This window comes from Pteronotus mesoamericanus, unplaced genomic scaffold (assembly GCF_021234165.1).
Source record: "Pteronotus mesoamericanus isolate MK-2021 breed Mesoamerican mustached bat unplaced genomic scaffold, CSHL_Meso_final scaffold_636, whole genome shotgun sequence".
Classification (NCBI taxonomy): domain Eukaryota; kingdom Metazoa; phylum Chordata; class Mammalia; order Chiroptera; family Mormoopidae; genus Pteronotus; species Pteronotus mesoamericanus.
The window spans coordinates 2,017,327-2,036,699 of NW_026555324.1; the positions used below are offsets into that span (position 1 = coordinate 2,017,327).

Genomic DNA, 19,373 nt, shown 5'->3' on the forward strand with positions numbered 1-19,373 from the left:
AAGTCAGTCACATGTATTATTCATCGGTTTCCTTCACAGGGTGGCCCCCATGTTCCCGGAGATGACTTAATCAGGGAGGCCGTTAATTAGAGCTGGGGAGCTGGGGGCAGGGGATGGCTGGGGGCGGGGTTGCTTCCCAGAGAGCGGGTTTCACAGCCTCTGCGGAGTCGGGGTGGGGGTGGGGTCTGGGCCAGTGAGGCTCTGCGCCTCGGTTCTGCTCAGGATTTGGTGGGGACCACGTGTTGTGATGGACAGTGCTACCTTTGTTCCCAACCAGCAGCCCCAGAGGTCCCTCTCCCCACTCTCCTTGCCCTCTGTCTCGCCCAGGCTACTAGGGCTCTGGCTAAAATAGTCTTCATCTGCCCTTGACCTTTGGTGACCGCACAGCCACCCCCCTTAGTCTTATGACCAAAGGCTCCTGAGGATCTGGCCTCAGTTTGCTTCAGTCTCCACCCGACTCCCTCTCATGCCCCTTCCTGTCTCTGATACCTCCTAGCTTTGCCCGTCCTTCCCCTCCAAGAGCTGGGGTCCCTCTGTCGGGCCCACCTCTACCCTTCCAGGTAAATGGGTTCCAGGGTGTGGGTGTGTTCAACTGAAGGCACGCAGTGCACCTTCAGGCTGTTTCTAGCCTTTTGTTATTAACCATAATAGGTGCGACTGAAAATGATTTTGAAATTACAAAGCAAAAAGAGAAGAAAAGGGAAAAATTATACTGTGTCCTACCCACTCATACCCAAATTCTCAAAAGCAGCCATATTGTTAAAAACCCCATTTAAAAAGTTGCCAGAGGGCTCAGCAATGCACCGGAGTGAGCAATGAGTGAAAAAAATGAGTGACAAAGAATATTCATTTGAGGCCAGTTTTCGTTGTTGTGACAGAACTCTCGGGTGTTTGGATCAAACTGCTTTTGAACAAATTGTTTTCGATTGAAACAACTTTGCCTATTTCCCCAAAGGGCTCGCTCTGGCGGCCCCGCAGGCTGGGCTTGCCCGCCCTGGTTCACAAAGCTTGCCGCATGGGACAGGGGTCCAGCAGGGCAGGCATGGGTCTCCAGGCATGGACTTACCCTCCAAGCCTCCTCTGCCCCTTCCAGACACACAGAGCAACAGAAGCATCAAATGTCAAAGGTCCCGTTTATTCCGGCAACCCAGAAAGAAAAGATACAAATAAAAATAAAAATAAACAGATCCATGCACTCAACTCCTCGGAGGGCAAGAGGAGGGAGGGTTCGGAGAGAGGGAGAAGGGAATGGGTGGGCAGCAAAGAGGGAGGGGAAGGAGGGATGAGAAAGACAGGCAGGGACAGGGAATGATCTGGAGAGTCAGATCAATAAAAAGAAAGAGACAGTGACATCAATAAAAAGGCAGAATGACAACTGGAGTATCAAAATCAGATCAATAAGGGAGAAGAGACAACATTGAGAAAATGCACCAATAGAAATACAGAGGCAGAGAAGGAAAGCTGTGCAAAAGGCAGGGACAGAAAAAAAAGGACCAGCGGGGAGGCAGGGCACGACAGACAGACCAGCTTGAAGGGACACAGGCAGAGTAGAAAGGACCTTTGATGGCCTTCTAGGGGTCCCCAGCAGTGCTGATGACGTGGAAGAGGGTGACGTTGTAGAGCACCTGGTGGCCGTTGTTCCAGGTGTAGAGGGCCCGCTCCCGGGGGTTGTAATCCAGCATGGAGATGTGGGAGTACTGATTGTGGAAGGGCACGTCCGTGTACTCGTAGCTGGACGTGTTGGTAAAGTAAGCAAAATAGACCTTGGCCCCAGCCAGGTGGGAGTTGGTCACATAGAGCACGCCACAGATCATGAAGGCCTCACCAGCACTGCGCTTGGGGTAGCCGGTGTCCCAGGACCGCATGACCTCAAGGGTGTGCGGGTCCAGCCGGCTGACCACAATGTTGCCTGCGTTCTGGTTGGTGGTGTACACGGCCCAGAGCCCGCTCTCATCCACCATGAAGTCCATGTCGGAGAAGCCACCCCAAGAGTAGGGGAAGGTATTGTTGTAACCGGCCCCAGGAAGGCTCCTCTGCACCAGCACGGAGCGTGAGCGGAAGTGGTACTTGACTACCACGTTGCTCTGGTACTTGTTGTAGAACAGGGAGCCATTGTACACCACATGGCCTGTGCCTGCCCATGGCTGGGGCAGCAGGTGCTGGATAAAGTTCTGGCCTTTGATGAAGTCTCCCAGAGTGCGGAACTCCAAGACGCGCCGGCCCTTGTAATAACCATCCATGTACCAGACCTATAAGAGAGCCACTGGTCACTGAGGGACTACTGCCAATGACCCAAAGTCTCCAGCAACGACTCAGGAACTAACCATGGTCATTAGGGATCAATGGTCACTAAGTAGTCATTAGTCAGTCATGGGATGACTGGTGACCATTCATGACCTATCATAGTCCCAGTGACTAGGATCATTGGATCAGGGAGTGCCATTTAAACACACACTAAATGGATGGTGCTCGATCCCAAAAGATCAGGGGAATTGCAGTGCCTGGGAACTCAGACACTAGACCCAGGAATTCACTGGTCATTGGCTATTGGATAGTTAGTGGTCACTGGGCAGCTATTCAATGATGAGCGGTCACTTGAATCCATTGCCCATGGTAAGTAACCCCAGCAACCATGAGATGACCAAGCCTTTAATCAGCATCTCCATCATCACTCGTCAGCATATTTATTAGTATGTTCATTAGCCCTAGTGCCTTTACTAGGGCTGGTTATTGGGCTATGCATCCTAAAAATTTTAATGCCAACATCATCACTACTTTTCTGAAGATAAGGAAATTGAGTATCTGAGACATTAAGGAACCTTAGACAGCTAAGAGTTGGTGAAACAGACACAAATCCAAGTCTGATTCCAAAACCCTAGCTTTTAACCACACAGTTCAACCACCGTAATCCTTGGGAGACCAATGCTCATGGCGAGGATATCAGTCCCTAGTACGTCACAGGGCAGTCAATGGACGGTTCCTGTGGGTCAGAGGCGATGGGTGATTGTGTACATGGAGGCCACTGGAAGGCAGTGAGTGGTACTGGATGTGGGAAGGCAGGGTGGTCCCTAGTCCTGTGAAGGCACTGGTTACTAGGTGGTTACTTAAAGGTCAGTGGTCATTGGAAGTTAGTCAGTAGTACTAGTAAACATTAGTCTCTATACAGTCATTGGAGGTCAACAGACTTGGGGATTCATAGGGCCGGAAGGCCTTAGATCACTTGGTAGGCACTAGACACTCAAGAGGAGGTCCAAGGGTGCTGGATATCCCAAAACACTTTTGGGCTACAAGGGAATTATTGGTGTGAAGTCACCAGGCACCTATGGGCAGCCACAGGCTATGTCCCTCCCAGGCTATGACCCGTGGGATGGGCAGTCACTCACCCGGCTATCCGCACTGGGGGCCATCGTGTCCGTCATCCAGGAGCCAAAGCGGGAACCCATGGCTCGAATGGTGATGGGGTTACTGACCCCAGTCAGCTTCCCACAGCCTAGGAGGCAGGAATGGGGGAATAAGGGAGTGGGGGGCGGGCAGGTAGAAAGAGCCCTAAGACAACCGGGCAAGGATGAGGTGGGACTGGGGAGAATTGGGACCAGTAGTGAGAGTGGATCCAGAGATCTGGTTCCAAGATGGAATTAAGTTGGAGATAAGGGGCTAAAAGTCAAGGGTCAGAGCCATTTTCAGCTTTGGGGTCTACTTTTGGCCTTGGGAAGGGAGGTTAAGGGTCAAAGTTTAGAAGTTAGAGGTCAAAACTCTAGCTTCTGTGTATTGGGGTTGGGCATGGAGGGCAGGGGTCAAGGTCAAGGGACAAGGCATACCCAGCTTCTGGGCACAGGCGTGGAGCCGGGCCTCCAGAGCCATCACCCGCTGCTGTAGGTCCTCATACCCGTAGGCACCCATCTCCTCCTGGATGGCTGCAAGGCTGCTGGACAGATTCCTCACCTCCTCCCGCAGGCGCACAATGGTCCGCGTGTCCGCCTTATACTGCTCCAGGACTGAGCTCAGGGGCAACAGTTCCGTCATCCTGTCCTTCAGTTCCTGCCCACCAAGATGGAACTCTTGTTTATCCCTACTCCTGACATTTGACCCAGATGGGACCCCAGCATTTGACCTATAACCTCATCCCTTTGACATTTGGCCCATACTGGACCCTGGGTCCCAGCCAACCCTCAGTCTTCCCAGGTATGATTCCACTCTCAGAAAAATGGGCACTATTTCTAATTCTTCCTCTGACCTCTGACGTGAACCAGAAGGACCCACCTGGAAGCTCTTGGCTGAGAGGGACCCATCAGCTGCCCGCAGGCGTGCATCCAGGCTCCGCATGAGGGTCTCCATGCTGCGCACATACTGGAGGTCACGGTACGTCCGCAACTCAAGGACCTCCATGGACTGGGAGACATTCTGGACCTAGGAACTGAGAGGGTTAGAGACAGCCAGACCCCGGCCCCCACCCCCTCCCTGGAGATGCCACAGACAAGACTGGGCGAACGCCCAGCCAACCTCCTCCCCTGATCTTACCAGCAGCCTCCCCAGGGCATGCCCCTTCCATCCAGTAACTCTTCCTGGAATGGCCACCATCATGGTTCACCTCTCTCCTCTCCTCCCGGGCCCTCCTGCTCCCACCCTAGCCCCCAACAGACAGCTCTCCACGCAGCAGCCAGAGGGAGCTTTTCAAAAGGAAGACTGGATCGCCTCCTTCCCCTGAAGACCCTGCGGGCTGTTTCTGCCCCCTCGCCTGCCCCCCTCCACGTTCACCCACTCCAGCCACCAGCCCCCTTCACTCTCGCAGATTCTAGGTTACTTCCCGCCTCAGGGTCCTTGTACTCACAGATCCTTCCACCTGGAGCACTGTCCCCACCGTCTCCCCACAGCCTCTCCTTCTCATCCTTCAGATCTCAGCTCCAGCATTGCCTCCCCGGAGCGGCCTTCTCTGACCACCTTAGCTGGCTGTTACCTTCCCAGCTATGACTATTATCTGGAACGGTCCTATCCATCTGCCTCCTTCAGGGCCTAATCCCTAGTGCCCAGCATTGGTCCCAAGCAGATGTTTAATAAATACTTTTTGGCTAAATGAGTTAAACCAGAATTCCCTAGACCTGGCCTCTCCTAACCCAGACCAGGTAAAGTGAGCTGCACGTGGCCGAGGGGAGACCCACCTGGCTAAGGTGAACTCAGAGGCAACACTGGGCGCTTGTTGAAATACACAGACTTTCCACATGACACTTGGAAGTTTTCAGAAACCCAACAGCCTGATACCCACCCCAGCCACCACAGAACGTTATACAACCATCGTCAACAATCAGGGGACAACACACGGATGTCCCGAATTGATGGGGAAAGCAGTTCTGTTGTTGAGAGTAGGGCAGGATCCTGCGGAGTTAATGGGTGGGAGCGTCCTGTGCCGAGAAGGGTCTCTTCCGTTCTCTGCCGAGCCTCAGCTTCGTCTTTATAGGGTGGTGGTGGGAGACAGGCAGTCCCTTTCAACACTAACATTAGAACTGTCTAATGGGCAGGCAGCTGGGCAGTGGCAAGGGACACCAATCAGTCTAGAAAGGGCACCAAGACTGTAAAGAGATGTATTGAATGGGGACCATTTTCTATTGACGACAATCAAAGGGGAAGGAATCTTTATACAAGCCTCTTGGGATAGAGGGTGAGAACCCTTCCCAAGGGACACAAAACACCTTTTTAGCAGGTGAGCCTGGCAAACTCAAGGGCTGAGCAGGGTGTGCACAGTGGGGCAGGCGGAGCTCATACACGCAGGAGACGCAGATGCTGCCACTGCGGGGGCCTCTTTCCTCCTGGTTCCCACACAGCGTTCAGCTTCTCCTCCCAAGAATCACCTAGTAGCTGTTAACTAAAATATCCAGCTGGAGGGGAGGCAGGCTCTCTGCCAGCTCTGAATAACCTGCATGGCTGGATGTGGCCCCGGCTGACCAGGATGGGCTGGGGGCAGGACGGGAAGGGGAGAGTTCTCTGGCTTCCCCAAGGGACCTGGACGGTTCTCACCTTCTCCATCAGCTGGCGCAGCTCCCGACTCCTGCCATCTCGGGAGCAGGTGCTCTGCGCGGGGATCACAGCCGTGCAGATGCACTTCCCATCGGGGGCCTGGGCCGAAGTATACAGCTGCCAGCCTTCCTCTGGGCTTTGGAAGAGGGTCTGTGGGGAGGTCAAGGGTTAGAGAGCAGGAACCTAATGGGGAAGCAAGGGGACCCAGAGAAGCAACAGGTGCCTTTTGCTAGACCCTGGAATGTGCCAGACCATGTGCTGAGTGTCTGGTGCATGGAACCCCATTTTACAGATGGCAAGACTGAGGTACAAGGGGTTAAAGAACACAGCAAGGGGTTGTGGGACTCAAGCCTTTCCACAAGACAGGACTTTATTCTCTCACACACTTTTGCACACACACAACATTGCCTCTCTAACCACCATGAAAGAGAAGCCTTTTTAAAAAATTGTTATTCTGTTACAGTTGTCCCAGTTTTTCCCCCTTTGCCCTTCTCTGCCCAGCCCAGGCCCAGCTCCCACAGTCAGTCCCCACACTGCTGTACACGTCCATGGGTCACTCATACATGTTCTCTGACTGGTCCCTCCCCTTCTGTCCACCATTGTCCCCCTCCCCGCTTCCCTCTGGCTGCTGTCAGTCTGCTCCATGTTTCTACGCCTCTGGTTCTATTTTGCTCTTTAGTTTTTTTGGTCATTAGATTCCTCTTGTAATAAGTGATTTCATATGGTAATAGTCTTCCACAGACGGGCTTATTTCACTTAGCACAGTATTCTCCAGGTCCATCCATGCAGTCACAGAAGGTGGGACTTATTTCTTTCTCCTGCATAGTATTCCATTGTGTAAATGTGCCGCAGTGTTTTGATCCATTCGTCTACTGGTGGGCCTTGAGGATGTTTCCACAGAAAGAAAGAAAGAGGCCTGCTCATACCGACACCCAAACCTGGACCTCTTTTTCTCCTTCCCCAGCTCAGCGGGACACAAAGACTCTGGATATACCCCATGGTTGTTCCTACCCTACTTCTGCCCCCGCTCCTCAGATGCCCAGGCAAGGTAATGGCCAAAGGGTGACAGTTCTCACAGAGACCTCCAGGCCCATGGATAGAAGCCATCACCTTCAGACTCCTCCTAATTAAACTTCAAGTTAGTTTAAATCACTCAGGTAACTCCGGGATCCATCACGGCCACGCTCCCCAAGCCGCGACCCTCGGAACCAGGGCCGTCTAACCGGGCGCACTGGAGGAGGGGCCTCTGCAGTCCAGTAACTTTGTGCGTTGTTCAAAACACACCCACGGCCAAAACTTGGACACTTCCCTTGGCAATATTTTTTCTGATTTATCACCTCAGGCAAGGGAAACAAAAAGAGAAATAAATGGGGCTATATCAAACTAAAAAGTTTCTGCACAGCAAAGGAAACCATCAACAAAACAAAATGACTACCTACGGAATGAAAGAAGATATTTGACAATGATATATTCAAGAAGGGGTTAATATCCAAAATTTACAAAGAACTCATACAACTCAGCGCGCGCACACACACACAATCCAATTTAAAAGGCGAGCAGCCCTCCCCAACCAGTGTGGCTCAGTGGGTTGGGTGTCGTCCTGCAAAGTGAAAGGTTGCTGGTTTGATTCCCAGTCAGGGCACATGCCTGGGTTGTGGGTCTGGTCTGCAGATGGGGCACATACAAGAGGCAACCAAATGATGTTTCTCTCCCTCAGTTTCTCCCTCCCTTCCCCTTTCTCTAAAAATAAATTTTAGAGACAAATGAGCAGCCCTAGCCAGGTGGCTTAGTTGGTTGGAGCATTGTCCCATATACCAAAAAAAGTACGCATACGGTCAGGGCGTTCAGGAGGCAACCAATCGATATTTCTCTCTCACATCTTCTTCTTTCTCTCTCTCCCCCCCACCACCTCTCTCTCTAAAATCAATAAATATCTCCTTGGGTGAGAATTAAAATAAAAAAATGGGCAGAGGACCTAAATAGAGACACTTCTCCGAAGAGGATACACAGATGGCCCACAGACACGAGAAGGTGTTCAACATCACTAATCATTAGAGAAAGTAAATTAAAACCAAATTGAGATATCACCTCACACCTGTCAGAATGGCTACCATCAATAAATCAGCAAATGGCAAGTGTTGGTGAGGATGTGGAGAAAAAAGAACCCTCGTGCACTGTTGGTGGGAATGCAGACTGGTGCAGCTACTGTGGAATACAGTATGGAGATTCATCAAAAAATCAGAAATGGAACTACCTTATAACTCAACAATTCCACTTCTAGGTATATATTGAAGAAACCCAAAATACTAATTTGAAAAGATATATGCACCCCTATATTCATTGCAGCATTATTTGCAATAGCCAAGATATAGAAGCAACCTAAGTGCCCATCAGTAGACAAATGGTTAAAGAAAATGTGGTACATATATGTAATGGAATATTACTTGGCTATAAAAAAGAATGAAATCTTACTATTTGTGACATTGATGAATCTAGATGGTGTTATGCTAAACAAAACAAGTCAGGCAGAGAAAGGCAAATACCATATGAGTTCACTCACATGTGGAATCTAAAGAACAAAATAAATGAACAAACAAAATAGAAACAGACTCATAGATGCAGAGAATAAGCCAATGGTTGTCAGAGGGAAGGGATGCTGGTGGAAAAGGTGAAGGGATTAAGAAGTACAAATTGGTAGTTAAAAGATAGTCACAGGGATGTAAAGTACAGCATAGAGAATATAGTCAATAATATTGGAAGAACCATGGATGATGCCAGGTTTGTACTTGAACTCTCGAGGGGATCACTTTGTAAATTGTAATTGTCTAACCACTATGCTATACTCCTGAAACTAATATAAAATGATACTGAAATGTAAACAGTAATTGAAAAATAAAATTTAAAAAATAAGCACTGATTGCCCCTGGATGGCACATGGTAGGCCTCCAGATCAGGCCCTCTCGAGCTTCCCCAGAACATCCTGAATTTGTCACAAGTCCCAATCCTTTTGTTTTTATTATGGTGCAACGGTCTCCTTTGTTCAACAAGCAAAGGACCTACTGTGTGTCAAGCTCTATTCTGGATACTGAAAACACAGCAGTGAACAAAATGCACAAACACAAAAGCTCTTCTAGGGGTGCACATTAGAGAGACAGACAAAAACCAGTGAGTAAACATCAAGTGTTTAGAGGGCAAGGAGCGCCATAGAGAAAAGTAATGCGGGGAAGAAACAACAGGGGGCCCGGGCTCTGGAGGTTGTTAGGGGCTACAGTTTTAGGGTGGCCTGGGAAAGCCTCCATGGGAAGATGCATTTGAGTCAAGACCAGCAGAATATGAGGGAGAATCATGTGGCTGGCCATCTGGGGAAGGCTGTTCCAGGCAGAGAGAACAGACGGTGCAAAGGCCCTGTGGTAAGAGCATGCCGTAGCATGTTTAGGAAACAGGGAAGAGGCTGGTGTGGCTGCAGCAGAGGGAGCAAAGGGGTATGTGGTGGGTGGGGGGAGGGAGATGGGGGAAGGGAGGAGACAGGGCAGCATGTTCAGGACCTGTAGACACGGGGGAGGATTTGGCGTTTGCTCTGAGCTGGATGGGAGCTGTGGAGGGTTCTGAACAGAGGAGGGACATGACCTAATTCACAGGCGCCCCCTGGCTGCTTTGGGGGGAACGGTCTGTGGGGGTTGGGGAGTGGGGCTCGGGCCAGAGACCAGGGGAGAGGTGAGGGCAAGGCCAGGCAAGAGATGACGGGTGGCGAACATCGAAGTGGGAAGTGAGAGATTCTGGTCCTATCCAGGATGCATTCCTACAGGCACCGAAGAAATTCTGATAAAAGCAGAAGTGTCTTACGGAGAAACAAAGCCCCACAATAATTGATCATTTGCAAGCAGTTAACTGAGGCTGTTCCCATGAGTTGTAGCAGAGATAAGCCAGGCTGTGAGTTACGCACAATCGCAGTCTCCAGCCATTATACGCCCACCTTTTTCTCTCTCACTCAATAAAGTCTTTTTTTAAAGCCTATTGGAATGTGAGCGAGTGATATAATTGTACAGATGAGCTTGACTCCTAATTTACAAGGAAAAAAACCCATTCATAAACGCCATCTGAAACTACTGTAATTAATCATTCTTTGTACCTTATGTACACACCCTTCTGAAGTTGGGGGGACCCCCTCTTTACGAGCCCATGTCTCCCCCGTGTAGGAACGAAGTCACTCACCTTCCCTGACTTCCTCATACACAGACACGATTCAGGTGGCGCCGTCACTCATGACTCTGCTGAGCCGCCCAGGACCCCCGCTGCTGAAGGCTTTCTCTGGTGGTCCGAGCCCACCCTGCCTTTGCACTAGGCAGGCAGTCCCTCCCACCCACAGGCCCCATCCATACCTCCTAGGAGTTACTGATAAACTCCATCCCTCTCGCCTCCTTCGCAGGAGAACACTAAGGTGCACACTGCACGGGTTCCCAAGGGAGCCCATTAGGATCTGTGCTCCAGGTGCCCACGCGCATGCTGCTCGCTAGCCCACCCTGCGCGGGCTTCCTTTGCTTCTCACTTTACTTCCCCCACCGGTTCCTCTTGGGATCACCTGAGGGTGAATGTTTGTGCTCAACTCCTCTCCTAACACCCGGCTGCTGAGGGAGTCCGACCCAAGACAAGGCAGGTGACCCAAGACGAGACGGGCGACTCAAGAAAGCTTCCCCCTTGGCTTTGCTTCCTTTCACAACAAATCGGTTCTTTAAAAACACACACACAATGCAACACAAACAAACAAAACACAATGAAAGTGAGTCCCAGCTGCATTTGTACTTGACCCATCCATGTTCCCTCAGCTCTGATCCCCAAGCAATTTGGATAAACCCCCTGAAAATTCTCACTTGTGCAGAGACAAAGCTGCCTGGTACAACACAATTAACATCTCCTTTCTACCTTTCCTAGCCTGTGCGTTGAAGCAAACAATCCACGTTCTCTCAACAATTGCAATATTGAATTGCAAAAGAGAAGCAAGATTTAAGTGGCGAGGAGAGGCAGCCTCCACGGCTTTCCTAAAATAATTGCCTGTGCGGACACACCCCGCCGCCGGAGTGCTCTCTGCAGCGGTGTAATTAAATGCCTGGGGTTTGGCTGCCAACTCTCAGCACGGCAGAGATCCCGAATTTTGCTCTTCGTCAGGTTCAAGCTCAAATACACAGGCAGTTCATGTCCCGAGGGACCCCTGGAATATCCTGGAAGGTTCAATGTTTGAGGGTCCAAATACCTGCTCTCCCAGAGTGGGTTTAGCTTGAAACCAAAACCATGAACTCTTGGAGGTCACAGCCTCAGGGACAGAGAATGGCCTGTGCTGAGGGAAACGCTGTAACAGGAGCTCCCCGGGTCCAGGCCCCTCCGATGGGGCGGCCTGTCTCCCCTCGTATGCGGCCGATGCTCCCGAGGAGCCAGCCGCTCTCTTGTCTCAGCTGCTGGTTCCAAGTTTAATATTCCTGCTAATGAGCTCTAAGAGGGTAAGCTCTACACTCAGTGGCTGCTCCTCAAATTGTCTTTCTGGCTGGGGTTTTTCAAATACTGTCGCTGAGGCTGCTGCCTCAATTAAGCTGATGTCTCTATAACAGATCCAGGGTTGACTGAGTATGAGAAACTCAGGAAAAGTTTTGCTCACTGTCACACCAGGGTCATCATCTCAGCATACAGCTCTGCCACCTACACCTTGGTTTAAGAACAATTTCTGGATCTTCCAGGGCCGGACGGATTGCTCCAGTATCCTGGGGGCAGCAAGCCAGCCAGCACCAGCTATCGGGGATTAGCCAACAGGAATAGAGCAAGCAGCTGCCTCTTAATAAGACAAGGATATTATTGCATTTGAGGCTGGACAATTTAATCAGGAGGCAGAAGTGGCTTGGGGCTTCTAAATATATTTGTACCTTGCCTTGTTCCAGAGAGGACCCCAAGTGGTTTACAAGGATATGTAAAATACCACACGATGGCTCCAATTACATAGAAGAGTGGGAATTAGATGTTTCTGGAGGGCGGTCTGCCCATCCAGGGCCAGAGCTGCAAGGGCTCCGCATTTGTACTTGATCCAGCCAAGGCAAGTCTCAGAATTTAGCCCAGGGAAATCACGGGGACAAACACAACTGCTACAAGGACCCTCGTTAAAGTACTGTTTAAAATTGGACAACTGGAATTTTTTCCTCATGTTGCCTGGTGATAAAAAGATTGATTTCAAAACTTAAGGTGCATTCACAGGAGCAAATACTATGCAGACATTAAAATTGGAGATTAGCTTTGTCCAGGTGGCTCAGCTGGTTTCAGCGTTGTCCCTAACAACAAAAAGGGTTCGGGTTTGATGTCCCCTGTCCGGGCACATACAGCAGGCAATCAATCGATGTTTCTCTCTCACATTGATATCTCTGTTTCTCTCTCTCCCTCTCTCTCTCCCTCTCTCTTCCTAAAATCAATAATTATATATCGTTAGGTGAGGATTTTTTTTAAATTGGGGCTTGGTGTGGATTTTTATTGCCATCTTCAAAAGTATCTTATTTTCTAAAATGAATGCATATTGGTCTTAGTAAAGATTTTTTTTCAATCCCTTAATTTTTCCCCCCCAAGGGAGAAAAGGAAGAAAGAGAAAAGTAGGAGCATAGAGGCGGAAATGAGGCTAAGAAAAACCTGAACAACCAGCATATGGTTGGGCCATAAAATTGGCTCCCAGCTCCTTAGCAGCCAACTCAAAAAGGGAAAGCTGGTCATTTACGCGGTTCCCAGTGTCCTGAAACAACGAACACCAGATGCTCAGGAGAAAGCTTAAGTATTTTTGGTGCCCAGAACAGGCAGGGATCTCTCCCACGGTCCTCCCGAAAAGGGGTCTGTGTGATGTCACCTGCATCTCTCCAGACAACATCCTTACGACAGAAGCACCTCGTTCCTCTGGCTGCCTCTTAGTCCCACTCAGATGACAGAGTGGGACCACATGGTTGAGAATTGTGTCCTGAGGTTTATGTCCTGGGTTTATGTCCTGGCTCAGACACTCACTTGCTACGTGACGTGGGCAAATCAGTTAACCTCTCTGTGCAACCGTTTCCTCATTTGTAAAAATGGACGTGGTAACCGTATGTACCTCACAGGGTTGCTGGGAAGCTTGAATGTGTTAATAGTACATGTACAGGCAATTAGAACAATCACCAGAAGTGTCTGTTGTTGTTGTTGTTGTTGTTACCCTCATGACACTCTAAAGCCAATTCAGTAACTTTCTGAAGTCAAAATGGATTTGGCTTGATGCAGCCACTAAATTGAGACAGTCTCCAAGGACTGATGAAACTCATCTGTCCCTGGGGAGTTGGGGCTGAGGCTGCGGAGAGAGGAGGCATAGCAGAATATCCAGGGGCGCAGAGGGGTGTGTGAGAACCCCGCGGAAGGTAGCCAGGGGCGCTTTCTGCATCCTGGTCCCCATGTGGCTCGGCGGCTTTCTGTGCCCAGGCATCTCCTTGATACAGTCTGGCAGAGGTAAGTCCCGTTTCACCTGCAGCGATAACGAGGCTCACGATGCCGTGTTCTCCGCGGCCCATCTTTTAGTTGCCCTACCCTTCCCGGAACACACCAAGCTTTTTTCTCACCTCCAGGCCTTTGCACTGGCTGAACCCTCTGCCATCCACACTCTCACCCCCTCTCCTGGCCAGGCTTACTCTTCCTGCTACTGGGGCTCCATCATAAATGTTCCAAAGCAGCCCCTGCAGTACCCGTCCCATGCAACCCACCTCCCACGTCATCCTGTGCTTTTTTTCCCCCTAATACTTTTATTTCTTACTCTGCGTGAAGCATTGTTCTAAGTACTTTGCATGTTTTAACTGATTTGATTCTCATCACAAAGCTAGGAGGCAGGCACTGTCATTATCTTCTTTGGAGAGGTAAAAAAACTGCGTGTAAGAGGGCTCATGTGTCTCTACCAGAACCTCACACGCTGTAAGTGGTGGACCGGGGATTCGAACAGGTGCCTTCTGGCTCCAGTCCACAGCACCATGCTGCACCTGCCCTGTCCTCTTTCAAGCCTTGATCACAGTGGCCATGAGGACCTCAGGAGTGTGAGGCATTCTGTCTGCTTTGCTCATCACTGAATCCCCCAGGACTGGTACAATGTTTGTTGAATGGCTGGATGCTAGTCAGCCAGTGGGACAGAGAGCAAATATCTTCACAGGTCCACGACGCCTTTCCCTTCTGCTACCAAAAGGGCTCCGTCTCCCCCAAGGAGGGATGGTCTGAGATCAGGGTGCAGACAGACACCCGGCCGGCTCAGAGGCAGCCATGGGTGGCAGGATGGCCGTGACGAATGATCAGGGATAGGCTTGTCTGCCACGTCTGAGCCATGACAGGGGCCGGGTCCCTTTGGAGGCTTAAGATAACAGCAGGCTGCCCCTGTCAGACCTCGAGGTATTGGGCAAATCCTTCCTGAGTGATAAGCTTGACAGGCCTTAAAGAAGATGTCAGCTCATTCATGCCAAGAGGGAGAGCTGGGGCCTCCCTCGGCCTGAGCAGCTGGAGCTTTGCCTGTGAGAGACCATGACTGGGGGAGGGACAGGATGGCGGGCAAGCTCCAGCCTGCTCATTCATTCACTCACTCCCAGTGTAATCAACCCATCTTTCCTGACAGGCTACGCTGCCCGGCAGCACAGGACAACGTCTGACGTTCTGAAGACGCCCAAGCCCTGGCAGAAGACCCCAGAGCCCCCTGAGCCACATTCCAGGCCAGTACTTACGTTCTAGCACGCCTTAGTCTCTACCATCACAGTGCCAATGAGACCAATGCTCAGTGAAATAGGCTTCCTTGGGAAAGGCAGGAAGAGACACAGTTCTCTGAGTTCAACAGATTTCCTTCCCCAGAGTCCAGGGAAGGGGTGCAGGAGGTTTTCCTTGCGCAAGAATTTACAAATACAAAGAGGCAATGTAAATTCAGAAGTAAGCCAAGATTTGGAACAGCCCAAGTGCCCACCAGTAGATGAGTGGATAAAAAACCTGTGGTACATTTACACAGTGGAATACTACTCAGTCGTAAAGAATAAAGAAATCTATCTTTTGCGACAACATGGATAGACTTGGAGAGTATGATGCTGAGTGAAATAAGCCAGTCAGAGAAAGACAAGTACCATATGATCTCACTCGTATATGGAACCTAATGAACAAACTAAACTAACCAATGAAATAGAAACAGATACTCTCATAGATACTGAGAACAGGCTGACAGCTGTCAGAGGGGAAGGGGGTTGGAGGCTGGGTGAAAAAGGTGAAGGAATTAAGCAAAGAAAAAAACTCATAGACACAGACAATGGTATGATGTTTACCAGGGTGAAGTGGGGTGGGGGAGGTAGAAGAGGGTAAAGGAGGGATAAATGGTGATGGAAGGAGGCTTGACTTGGGGTGGCGAACACACAGTACAATATACAGATGATGTATTACAGGATTGTACCCCTGAAACCTATATAATTGTATTAACCAATGTCATCCCAATAAATTCAATAAAGTTTTTTAAAAACCTAAAAAAAATTAGAAATGAAAGAGAAGTTACAACAGATACCACAGATACAAAGGACTATGCAAGAATGCTGTGAAAGGCTGTACACCAGCAAATTCCATAACCTAGAAGGAAAAGACAAGTTTTTAGAAATATAACTTTCCTAGACTGGATCATAAAGAACTGGAAAATATAAATAGACCAGTCAGCAGTAAGGAAATTGAAAGTCATCAAAACCCTCCCCCCAAAATAAAAGCCCTGCCCTGGCTGGTGTGGTTCAGGGGATTGAGCACCACGCTGCAAATCAAAAAGTTGCAGGTTCAATTCCCAGCCAGAGCACATGCCTGGGTTGCAGGCCAGATTCCCCAGCTGGGGGTGTGTGAGAGACAACCAATGGATGTATCTCTCGCACAATAATGTCTCTCTCCCTCTCTTTCCCCCTCCCTTACCCTCTCTCTAAAAAGTAAATAAAATCTTTAAAATAAATACAAGTCCAGTACCAGATGGCTTCATTAGTGAATTTTACTAAACATTCAAAGATGATTTAATACTTATCCTTCTCAAACTCTTCCAAAAAATTGAAGAGGAGGCAGTAGTTCCTAACTCATTTTATCAAATCAACATTACCCTGATCATAAAACCTGGCAAGGACAAGAGAAAAAATGAAAATTGCAAACCAAAATTTCCGATCAACATAGATGCAAAACTCCTAAACAAAGTGCTAGCAAATTGAATACAACAATACATTTAAAAAGATAATATATCCCATTCAAGTGGGGTTCATTCAGGGGCACAAGGATAGTTCAACACATGCAAGTCAATCAATGTGATATACCACATTAATAATATAAAGGACAAAAATCATATGACCATATCAATAGACACAGAAAAAGCATTTGACGAGATACATGGATTTATGATTAAAACACTCAGTAAAATGGGTGTAGTAGGAAAGTACCTCAGTATAATGAAGGCCATGTGACAAACCCTCAGTTAGCATCACATGCAATGGTGAAACGCTGAAAGCTTTCTCTCTAAGATCAGGAACAAGACAAGGATGCCCACTCTTACTACCATTGTTCAGCACTGCACTAGAAGTCCTAGCCAGAGCCATCAGGCAGGGAAAGAAAGGAAGGGTATTCAACTTGGGAAGGAAGAAATAAAATTATCACTTTTTTCAGATAACATAATTCTATATATAGAAAACCCTAAAGGCTCCACCAAAAACTATTAGAATCAATAAACAAATACAGTAAAGTCATAGAATATAAAAATCAATGTACAAAAATCCATTGCATTCCAATATGCTAACCATAAAATACCAGAAAAAGAAATTAAGAAAATAATTCCATTTGCAATTGCAAGAAAAAGAATAAAATATTTAAGAATACCAACAACTCCTGAGCTCTTTATCACTCCAGTGTCTTTGAACATCCTGCTTAACAAAGGATGTGAAGGTCTTATATGCTGACAACTATACAACATTTTTGAAAGAAATTGAAGAAGACACAAAGAAATGGAAAGCTATTCTGTGTTCAGAGTTGAAAAATCAACATAGTTAAAATGGCCATATTACATTAAAGCAATAAGTAGATTTAATGCAATCCAAATCAAAATCCCAATGGCCTTTTTTTTAAGAAATAGAACAAAAAAGATCAAATTTGTATGGAAACACAAAAGACCCCAACAGCCAAAGCAATCCTGAGAAAAAAGAACAAAGCCAGACTTCAAATTATACTACCCATCTACAGTACTCAAAACAGTATAGTATTGACAGGTATACAGACACACTGTATAGACAACAGGTATAGGAAAAGATGCTCAATTTTACTAGCTATAAGGAAAATGCAAATCAAAATCACAGTAGGGTGTCACCTCATACCTGTTAGAGCGGCTATTATTAACAAGAACACTTATAGAGCTCATTCTTTGCGATAGTCTGAATGTTTTTGTCCATCCCAAATTCACGTGTTGAAACCTAATCCCAATATGTTGGTACCTGGACGTGGAAACTTTGGAGTGGAACTCACGCCCTGAGGACACAGCAAGAAGACACCATCTATGAACCAGGAATTTGATTCTCATCAGACACCAAATCTGTCAGTGCCTGATCTTGGACCTTCCAGCCTCCACAAGTATGAAAAACAAACGTTTTATTGTTTAGGTCACACCATCCATTGGATTTTTGTTATAGCAGCATGAATGGACTGAGGCGTCTAAGCTGCTTTACAAGTATGAAATCCTTATAGCTTCCCCTCCCCTAATGAGGTAAGTACTAACTGGAGCCATTTTACAGGTGGAAAAACTAAGGCACGGAAACGAAAGTCAGAGCCAGTAAGTGCCCGAGCTGGGATTGGGACCCTGGCCCACCAGACTTCCAAGTCCTCAGTCTTAGCCACCATGCTCTGGGGAGAGAGGAGTCCATCCCTTCATAGAAGCTTGGCCTCAAGTCTTTCGCCCTCTGATCCGTTCTCCCAGAGAAGACAGAGCTGGCTTTTCACGAGTGCCCCCCTCCAGGGGGTCCTTCATGGATCCCAGGACCCTCAGTATAAAGCCACCTCGACACATGCACTGGTCCTGCCCTGTTGGGCTCAGCTGAATTAGCCTCACCACTTGCCTGCCTCCGCCCAGTTATCTCAGTTCCCTTTTCCTCCCTCTGGACCTCGGTTTGTGCTGTGTTCACTGCTTAGAACACTCTTTCCCTCCTCCTTCAAGTGGGGAAAATCTGCTCAGGCCTTAGCAGAGCTGGGTGCCCTGGTTCCAGGTCAAGCCCCCCTTAAATAGTCCCCTGGCATTTTAGTAACCCCCTGTGTATACACACAGAGTCCTGTGACAGCAGAATATGACAGTTTTATGCAAAGAAAGGTCCTTATGCATCATCCAAATGGTGGCAATCAAATCACCATCATCATCATCACCAATAACAGCTCACATTTATGGAGCACACCCTGTAAGTCATCCCTAGTCTAAGTGCATTGTAGCTCATTCTCACCAGTCCTCAGAAGAACCTACGAGGTTGAACCGTCATCAGTGTTCAAGTCCTGCATCTGCCACTTCCTCTTTGTGAGTTCTGAAGCTGATCTCTTTGCCTCTGTCATTTGTAAAGTGAGGATCAAAACTGTCCCCTGCCCTTCTCCCCTGCCCCCTATGTGCATACATGCTTAAGTGTAAGGTGCCTGGCAGCTGAACTTCCATTCCCTTCCCCTCCCCTCCCCTGCCCTGCCCTGCCCTGCCCTGCCCTGCCCCTGCCCTGCTCACTTGGAAGGAGGTTTCCCGCACCCCTTTGACCTCTGGCTTCCAGGGAGGTTCAGACAATAAGAGGCACTCACGGAAGATCTGTGGGAAGGACACAGGGAGAAGCAGGGCTGCTTCCCCGTCTCTGCCTCCTCTGCTCTGCGAGGCTGCAGCTCCCACTCTGGGAGTCACATCCTGGACTTCATTTACACCATCTCTTCCATCTGACCCCTAGTCCTGGGGGAACAGAGGCTCTCTGTTATTGCCAGTCACTGAGCCTCATCCCCATCCTCCATTCCTTTCTCCCCTCTTCCATCATCTTTATAACCAAGTCCCTGAATCAAAATCCCTGAAAGACCTAGACGAGTTCTGGGTCTCTAGTCAGCCCCTGAGTAGGTAGAGTAGCTGCTCAATAAATATACCTGTGCATGAACACAAAATTTTAGAAGTTTAATAGCTCAGGCTGCTTGGATCCAAATTCTGATCTTTGCCTTCCTGTGTGACCTTGGGCAAGTAGTTTAACCCCTCTGTGCCTTTCTTAACCTCTCTGCTACCTCGCCTAAAAGTTGGGATCATAATGGCTCGGTTTCACAGGCTGTTGATTAGTACTTCGAGAGTCGATTCCAGTGCCTGGCACTTA

General features: G+C 48.7%; 1 protein-coding gene across 1 annotated transcript in view; it reads right to left on the bottom strand.

Annotated features, from left to right (window-relative positions):
* Positions 1-1,535: 1,535 nt before the first annotated feature.
* The window catches only part of OLFM2 (olfactomedin 2), a 46,023-nt gene continuing 28,185 nt past the window's right edge, over positions 1,536-19,373 (bottom strand). The window contains exons 2-6 of the mRNA XM_054562246.1: positions 6,010-6,159; positions 4,261-4,407; positions 3,819-4,038; positions 3,384-3,490; positions 1,536-2,249 (exon numbers count right to left, since the gene is read on the bottom strand). Coding sequence (XP_054418221.1) covers positions 1,572-2,249; positions 3,384-3,490; positions 3,819-4,038; positions 4,261-4,407; positions 6,010-6,159 — 1,302 coding nt within the window. The 3' untranslated portion in view covers positions 1,536-1,571. The remainder of the gene's footprint in view (positions 2,250-3,383; positions 3,491-3,818; positions 4,039-4,260; positions 4,408-6,009; positions 6,160-19,373) is intronic.